Source organism: Mandrillus leucophaeus, unplaced genomic scaffold, assembly GCF_000951045.1.
Source record: "Mandrillus leucophaeus isolate KB7577 unplaced genomic scaffold, Mleu.le_1.0 Scaffold157, whole genome shotgun sequence".
In the NCBI taxonomy this organism is placed as follows: Eukaryota; Metazoa; Chordata; class Mammalia; order Primates; family Cercopithecidae; genus Mandrillus; species Mandrillus leucophaeus.
In genome coordinates this window covers 5,367,006-5,376,438 of record NW_012101554.1, presented here as the reverse complement: position 1 = coordinate 5,376,438, position 9,433 = coordinate 5,367,006, and the positions used below count along the sequence as shown (strand labels likewise).

At 42.2% G+C, this 9,433-nt stretch overlaps 1 protein-coding gene across 1 annotated transcript in view; it reads right to left on the bottom strand.

The window, feature by feature from the left end:
- Positions 1-9,433, bottom strand: part of USP30 (ubiquitin specific peptidase 30) — a 33,802-nt gene that overhangs the window by 21,530 nt on the left and 2,839 nt on the right. Inside the window, exons 2-3 of the mRNA XM_011975585.1 lie at positions 8,871-8,980; positions 7,577-7,759 (exon numbers count right to left, since the gene is read on the bottom strand). Coding sequence (XP_011830975.1) covers positions 7,577-7,759; positions 8,871-8,980 — 293 coding nt within the window. The remainder of the gene's footprint in view (positions 1-7,576; positions 7,760-8,870; positions 8,981-9,433) is intronic.

The window sequence follows — 9,433 nt, the reverse complement described above, 5'->3', positions numbered from 1 at the left end:
TTTTGAGACAGGGTCTTATTCTGTCAGGCTAGGGTGCAGTGGTGTGATCTCGGCTCACTGCAGCCTTGACCTCCTGGGCCCAAGCAATCCTCCCAACTCAGCCTTCTGAACAGCTGGGACTACAGGCACATGCCTTCGTGCTCAGCTAATTTTTGTATTTTTTGTACTGACAGAGTTTCACCATGTTGCCCAGGCTGGTCTTGAATTTCTGGGGTGAAGTGATTTGCCCACCTTGGCCTCGCAACATGCTGGGATTACAGGTGTGAGTTCCTGTGCCTGGCCACATTTTAGGTTTTGTGGACCACATGGTCTCTGTTGCAACTACTCAACTCTGCCATTGCAGCACAAAAGCAGTCATAGATGTAAAAAGAAAATAACATTTCAGGACCTTCTAAATGTATTATGCCAAGGAGAAGAGTGCTGGAAACAGTCAAGTAACACAGCTGCTTTTCTTCTCTGGCGCATGGCCGCTGCTTCCTGACCTTTGTGTTGAGATGTTACAAATTAACCAGACTCCCTGTTCTTCACTCAAACCTAGGCTGAATGGCACTGGAGATAGAGACCCTTGTGATTATTACCTCTTTACAACGGAATGGTAGGCAATGCCCTAAGAGTGTAATCCATAGTAGCCAATCAAATCTTACATCTATATGTTAGCCATTGTATGGAAAAAGTTATAATTCTGTTCAGTACTTCCGTTTTTGTCTACATAAATGATCCCCGCTTTTCCCCACACTGGGAGCACTGATCACCATTTCCTGTTATTTATGTGTCCCCAGACAGCCACCTTCACACTTTGCGTTTGAATAAACCCTTGTACCTGGATCTCGAACCCTTTGATTATTTTAGGTTGACATAGGCAATATCTAAACAAATGGACATGACTGTGTTCCAATAAAACTTTATTGACAAAAACAGGTGGCGGGCTGGATTTGGCCCATGGTCCATCAGGTGCAGACTCCTGATCTTGGCCACCCTCCTTCCCATCGCATGTTACACTAGACCAGTACTGCTGGAGTGTGAGAGAAAAAAATGTAGAAGCCTGCCTCTCAGTGCAGTTTCTGGAAGTTCAGTGACTCCCAACATACAGTAGGTCAGCCTGTTTCTTCTTTCTGATTTGCCATCAACGGCCTTGAAAGATTCCTTTAAAGCCCAGACTTCTGGGCTGCTCTGCCTATGGAGTAGCCATTCTTTCATTCCTTTACTTTCTTAATAAACTTGCTTTCACTTAAAAAAAAAATAATAATAAAGCCCAGGCTTCTGCATCAGTGTGTATATACCCTGGGGCTAGCCCTTTCCCTCCCAGGACAAAGAGAGCAGGGTTGGGAAAGGAACCACACCTTTCTCCCATACCCCTCGGGCAGCCCTTCTGTTAGCTCCCCCAACCCACCACCTCCCAAAGGAAAATTTTAATGCCTCTTTTAACCCAGTTTTGTCTAAAATACTACAGGGCAATTTGGCAGTATCTACTAACATTTTCATATCGTACAACCCAGCAATTTTACTTTTTCAATCCAGCAATTTTTTTCCCTACAGAAATGCATGCTTAGGTTCACAAAGGGACATGTATAAGGATGCTCACATGATAGCCTGCTTATCATGACAAAGAGCTGGAGACAAATGGCCAAACAAACTGGGGTGTGTTGACATTATGGAAACTATGCAGCTATAAAAGTGAATGAGGCCAGGCACAGTGGAGCCTGTAATCCCAGCACTTTGGGAGGCCGAGGCGGTTAATCACTTCAGTTCAGTTCAAGACCAGCCTGGCCAACATGGTGAACCATCAACTCTATTAAAAACAACAACAACAGACACCCAAAAATTAGCCAGGGATGATGGGTGCACACCCGTAGCCCCAAATACTCGGGGGGCTGAGGCAGGAGGATCACTTGAACCCTGGAGGCAGAGGTTGCAGTGAGCCGAGATTGCACCACTGCACTTCAGTCTGGGCAACAGAGCGAGACTCTGTACCAAAGAAGGAAAAAAAAAAAAATGACCAAGGTTTGCAAATCACATCTGATAAGGCATTAATACCCAGAATATATAAACTCAGAACTTCTAAAACTCAACAACAACAACAATAAAACAAACAAGGCCAGGCATGGCGGCTCACACCTGTAATCCCAGCACTTTGGGAGCCTGATGTGGGCAGATCACGAGGTCAAGAGATCGAGACCATCCTGGCCAACATGGTAAAACCCCGTCTCTACTAAAAATACAAAAATTAGTTGGGCGTGGTGGTGTGCACCTGTAGTCCCAGCTATTTGGGAGGCTGAGGCAGGAGAATCGCTTGGAACCTGGGAGGCAGAGGTTGCAGTGAGCTGAGATCACGCCACTGCAATTCAGCCTGGCAACAGAGCGACTTCTCAAAAAAAAAAAAACAAAAAAAAAAACCCAAACAATCCAGTTCAAAAATGGGCAAAGAACTTGAACTGACATTTCTCCAAAAAAGACAGGCAAAATGGCCAATAAGCAAATGAAAAGATGCTCAATGTAACTTATTATTAGGGAAATGCAAATTAAAACGATACCATACCGTTAGGATGGCTACTATCAATGAAAATAGAAAATAGTATGTGTTGGTGAGGAGAAATTGGAACTTTTGCACATTGCTGGTAAAATTCTAAAATCATGCACCATCTGTGGAAAACAGCAGAGAGGCTCCTCAAAAAATTAAACAGAATTACCATTTGATCCAGCAATTCTACTTCTGAGTGTTTACAGAAAATAATTGAAAGCAGGGCATTTGGACACTAATGTTCACAGCAACATTATTCATGATAGCCAAAGAATGAAAATAAGCCAAATGTCCACGGACTGACAGAGGGACAAACAAAATGCTGCATACACATGCAACAGAATATTATTCAGCCTAGGCCAGGTGTAGTGGCTCATGCCTGTAATCCCAGAACTTTGGGAGGCCGAGGTGGGCAGGTCACTTGAGGTCAGGAGTTCGAGATCAGCCTGGCCAACGTGGTAAAACCCCGTCTCTACTAAAAATACAAAAAATTAGCCAGGTGTGGTGGTGCACGCCTGTAATCCCAGCTACTTGGGAGGCTGAAGCAGGAGAATCACTTGAATCTGGGAGGTGGAAGTGGCAGTGAGCTAAGATGGCGCCACTGCCCTCCAGCCTGGGTGACAGAATGAGACTTCGCCTTAAAAGAAAAAAAAGAATATTTTCAGCCTTAAAAAGGAATGAAATTCTGATATGTGGTATAACATGGATGAACCCTGAAGATATTAAGTGAAATAAGCCAGTTACAAAAGGGTGAATATTATATGAGTCCACTTAATGAGGTACATCTTATAAATATGAGGAAACTCATGACTTAATGAGGTCTGAGTCAAATTTAAAGAAAGAGAAGGTAGGGCAGTGGTTACCAAGGGCTAGGGGGAGGGGAGAATGGGAGTTACTGTTTCATGGGTATAGTTTCAGTACGGGATGATGAAGAGTTCTAGAGAGGGATGGGGGTGACTGCTGCACAACAATGTGGCTGTACTTAATCTACTGAACTATACGCTGAAAATGGTAAATTTTATGTTAGGGATATTTTGCCATGATTTTAAAAAGTAGGCAAAGGATATAAACAAGCAATTCACAGAAGACAAACTATAAGACCAATACACTCAAAAAAAAAAAAAGTGAAGGAGGTAGAACTACATGTACTAAAATGGACACTTCTCTAATGCTTATTATATTTGGCCATGTAAATCACAAACAAAACAAAACAAAACAATATACAAGCCAGGTGCGGTGGCTCATGCCTGTAATCCCAGCACTTTGGGAGGCTGAGGCGGGCGGATCACCTGAGCCCAGGAGTTCAAGACCAGCCTAGGCAACATGATGAAACCCTGTCTCTACTAAAAATACAAAAATTAGCCGGGTGTGGCAGCACGCACCTGTAGTCCCAGCTACTCAGGAAGCTGGGGTGGGAGGATAGCTTGAGCCCAGGAGGCTGAAGTGCGGTGAGCTGAGACTGCACCATTGCACTTCAGCTTGGGTGAGACCCTGTCTCCAAAAAAACAAAAAATCAAACACCAAAAAACCCCACAATATATCATTTCTATGGATGCACAGAAATGTATTTAAATGCACAGAAAAAGGTCTGGAAGGACCCACCTATAGTTTCCTTTTGGGAAAGGTAGAGGGGAGCAGGGTTGGCGTATTGATAAAGGGGACTCTGGCCTTCTCTGTAATGCTTTAATTTTTTACAAAGAGAACTGATTCATGCATTACTTGTATAATTAAAAAATTATTTATAGGCCAGGCATGGTGGTTCATGCCTGCAATCCCAGCACTCTGGGAGGCCAAGGTGGGCAGACTGCTTGAGTTTAGGAGTTCGAGACCAGCCTGGGCAACAAATCAAAACCCTGTCTCTACTAAAAATAAAAAAATTAGCCAGGAATGGTGGCATGTGCCTGCAGTCCCAGCTACTTAGGAAATGGAGGTGGGAGGATTGTTTTGGGCCTGGGAGGCAGAGGCTCCAGTGAGCGGAGGTTGCGCCACTGCACTCCAGCCTGGGTTGACAGAGTAGAACCCTGTCTCAAAAAAAATTTTTTTTTTCTAAAAAATCAAAGTAAGAGACATTGGAAAGCAGAAGCAGAGAAATGAGCAGACATTCTGGGACAGCAGCCCAAGGATGGCTCTGGCTCCCAGTACTGGGTCCCATGTGAACGATAAGGGCAGTGCTGACAGGCCAGGGTTAGGATAATTCACGTGGACATTTCAGCTTTCACATAATCTTTGGAGTGGTGCTTTTAACCCATTTCCTATTTGCCCCAAGAATATTCCTGTCTCTAATCCTAATGTAACATCATATACATTTCTGTTGTATATGATGTAACATCATATACATTTCTGTTGTATATGATGTAACATCATATACATTTCTGTTACATTAGGATTAGAGACAAGTTCTATTTAGAAATAACTCCCAAGAACATGGCTGGGTGTGCTGGCTCACCCCTGTAATCCCAGCACTTCGGGAGACCAAGATGGGAGGATCACTTGAGGTCAGGAGTTCGAGACCAGCCTGGTCAACATAGCAAGACCCCATCTCTATTTTTTAAAAAAATTTAAAAAGGCCAAGCATTTTAGCTCATGCCTGTAATCCAAACACTTTGGGAGGCTAAGGCAGGTGCATCACTTGAGGTCAGGAGTTTGAGAGCAGCCTGATAAAACCCTGTCTCTACTAAAAATACAAAAACTAGCTGGGCGTGGTGGGAAGTGCCTATAATCCCAGTTACTTGGGAGGCTGAGGCAGAAGAATTGCTTGAACCTGGGAGGCGGAGGTTGCAATGAGCCGAAATCCCACCACTGCACTCCAGCCTGAGCGACAAGGCGAGACTCCGTCTCAAACATAAAAAAAAAAAAAGAAAAGAAAGAACTCCAAGAACAGTTTTTCTATTTTCACGTTTAAAATCCGTCAGACTTGCTTTGGCCTCAAAGAGCATGTTTACGTAAAATTAGATGAACGCTGGCAGCGAGTTGCACTTTTTTTTTTTTTTCTCTAAACCAGGAATGGGCTAAAAAAACAGGATAGTAAAAGAAATTATTCTCAAGTCGCCTCTTCTACAGAAAAGTACACTTGCTTCATAAAGATTTCTGTGTCAAGCAGAGCTCACATAGGAAAACACCTCAGTGAAGCACGATTTAGCTGAATGTTTTTTAAACCCAATTTTCTCCTTACAGTGACAGCAATATATGCTTATTGTTAAAAGTAGAAGTAGTTTTCCAAAACGATTTTAAAAGTACCAATGACTGCACAATACCAAAATGGCTAATATTTCAGCATTTTTCAGTCCAGCCTTTATCTGTGGAAGTTCCTACCTTGATGAAGTCAAATTGTATTTTGTATGCTGCTCTTTAATATTACAGCCTATGCCCTCACCCAAATTTTTAAAAAATTTCATAAAAGTGATTCTTAATGGCTGTATGCCATCGATTACTTAATCATTTTCCCATCTAAGTGCTAGCCAAGCCCTACCCTGCTTAGCTTCTGAGGTCTGATGAGATCGGGTATGTACATAGTAGTATGGCATTAAGTGATTGCTTAATCATCCTGTTTGATAACTACATTCTTTCCCCTTTTTGCCATAATAATTAGATGTTGGAGATCTCTGTGCATACATTGCACTCTGTATAATACCCATGGAACGTCAGCAGATTTTATGAAGAAAACAAAACAGTTCTACAGTCAAAAAAGTTGGTTTAAAAATGAAGTTGGGCTGGGTGCGGTGGCTCACGCCTGTAATCCCAGCACTTTGGGCTGAGGCAGGCAGATCATTTGAGGTCAGGAGTTCAAGACCAGCCTGGATAACATGGCAAACCCTGTCTCTACTAAAAATACAAAAATTAGCCGGGCGTGGTGGCATGCGGCTGTAATCCCAGCTACTAGGGAGGCTGAAGCAGGAGAATCACTTGAACTCGAGAGGTGAAGGTTGCAGTGAGCTGAGATCGTACCACTGCAACAAGCTGGGCAACAAGGTGAGACTCTGTCTCAAACAAACAAACAAACAAACAAAGAAGTTGGGTAGGTTATTTCTGAAAACCTTTACCAAGCCAGTGTATATTGTGACTCTCCAAGTTGGGGGCCACCATTCAGTCATTCCTAAACTTGGTTGCTTTTAGACTCCATTTTTCAGGCTAGTTAAGTCACAATCTACGTTTCTAGCCATTTTCATAAGGCAGACTCCCAGACACAGAATTACTGGGTCAAATAGTACTGAATACTTCGCAAGCTATTATTGTGTAGTTCCAAACTGCTTTCCAGAAAAGTTGCACTAAGTTACACCCCTCTCAGCGGTGTATGGATGTATTGTCCAACAGCTGGACAGGGCTGCAAATTTGTTTTTTAATCTTTGCTGACAGGCAAAAAGTAGCATTTTTATTTTATTTATACTTCTTTGATAATGGTCAAGTTGAACATTTGAGTTTTTTAGCAATTTGTATTACTTCTTTTGTGAATAACCTAGGCTAATGGACTTTTTTTTTTTAAATGTTTTTGAAATCAGAATACTTCTTACAATACTTCTTATGTGGCAGTGGATTTCTTTCCTTCCTTAAAATGCTGTTATTAACTTGACAATTTATGGTTCCATCTTTGATTTTTTTTTTTTTTTGATATGGAGTTTCACTCTTGTTGCTCAGGCTGGAGTGCAATGGTGTGATCTCGGCTCACTGTAACCTCCACCTCCTGGGTTCAAGTGATTCTTCTGCCTCAGCCTCCTGAGTAGCTGGGATTACAGGCACGCACCACCACGCCCGGATAATATTTTTTGTGTTTTTAGTAGAGACGGGGTTTCTCCATGTTGGTCAGGCTGGTCTCGAACTCCTGACCTCGTGATCCACCTGCCTTGGCCTCCCAAACTGCTGGGATTACAGGCATGAACCACTGCACTCAGCCTCCATCTTTGATTTTTAAAAAATACCTGTTTGTATCTACTGGGCTGTTGGTGTTTTTTATTCATAATGATCTATATGATTTTTTCCTACAATAAGGCTATTAACTCTTTGCCTGTCATCTGGACTTCTTTGAAAAGGTACATAATCCCCTTGAAATTCCCATCTAGATACCTTTCAGAAGGTGCAACAGTGTTAAGGATAAATACTGGTGTGAGGGGGGCTCCTTCTGATCCCTGGTGTACTGGGAGGTGAACTCTTCCAGCCACCTGATGAAAGCAGGACAGGCAGACAGGCCTTGAAGCAGGGAGTTCATGAAGCAGGTGTTCCCTAAATTAACAAGGCCAGGCACGAGCCCTAAAAAAAAGCAGGGGGAAGAAGAGAACAGCATATCATATTTGATCCATTTCTCTCCCATTTGGGACCCAGAGTTCCTACGCTGTGGCCTTAAATTTGGAATCCCGATCCAAGAAGATCCTTATCCACAGAGATCTGGGCCAAGGCTTGGTTCTAGTACTGCTCCACAGACTGTAAGCACAGAAGGAAAGGTCCCCTTTGTGTGTTATTTTTGAAACCTATCATGGTATCCAGCACAGCTTGGTTCTTCCTAAATGTACAAAACACTTAGTAACCATCTCCTGTCTTTTTCTCTTCCTCATTCTCCCCTACATGCTCTCTTTCTTCTTTAACCAGAAAGCAATGTTTCTGAGAACAGAAGAAAACAATTGTTCTGTTGTTACTTCCCCAGGACAATGATTCTGTTCTTATCTTAACAATCACTGGGAAAGACTCCACTATACCAATTCTGATCAGTCTTTCTGCAGAGATCAACAAAATTGAATATACTTCTCTCTTCTGCTAGCAATCGTTTTAAAAAACTTCTTATTCTCAAAGTTCTCAAAGACACACAAAAGGAGGGAGAATGTATAATAAACCTCAATTATAACTGTCCCCAGATTTAACAATGATCAAATTTCGCCACATTCTTTTCTTTCTTTGCTGAATTTTAATCAATGTTACATAGTGCAACACTTTCAAAAGGGAGCATTTAAAAAAAATAAGAAAATAGTTTTTTAGTAATGAAGGCACTAACTTGAAATTTTTACCAGTTATTAGCAAGCTAGTCTGAGAGAACACAAATGTATGATGTAATTGGTCAGTTTGTACCACTGAAAACTGTAATTGCCATATTAATGAGAACACTTCTTAGACAATTATGCCGCTTGACATTTTTCATTACAAAGCATGCCTCAAACTCCAGTCTGGAGAGGGGCTGAAATAGAAATCTTTTTACTACAGGGTATCAAATAACAACTAATGGTAAAAGTACTGTTTCAAAACCTGAAGTCCTAATTTTAAAGATACAGAGAACAAATACGACCAACCTCCCAACCTTCTTTGTACTGTTTTCAGATAACAGGGATCTGGGTCAAGTCTACAGACCATAATGCAGTGTTCTCATTCTTACCTTTTCTACGCTTCTTTCTTTCTGTAATGGGACCCCAAATAACATATATTCCTGCTGCAAGAGCAGCAGCAATTCCACCTATAACTCCCCAGTTCTTCATGACTTTATATCTAAAAAAGAAAACAAGTTTACTGTCTTCCCTCATCCCAAACACAACAGGCGAATATACAGATATAGACAGAATAACATTTTGTCAAAATAACCCACCAAATACCTAATTTCAAGTTAAAGTAATATATAGTTATAGGATTACATCTTAAAAATCACGATGTTTAGACATTTGGATTTAAAATCTAAGTCAGCCGGGCACATTGGCTCATCCCTGTAACCCCAGCACTTTGGGAAGTCAAGGCAGGAGGATCCCTTGAGCCCCAGAGTTTGACACTAGCCTGGGCAACATGGTGAAACCCTGTCTCTACTAAAAACACAAAAATTAGCTGGCCGTGGTGATGTGCACCTGTAGTCCCAGCTACTTGGGAGGCTGAGGCGGGAGAATCACTTGAATCTGGGAGGCAGAGGTTGCAGTGAGCTGAGATCGTGCCATTGCACTCCAGCCTGGGCAA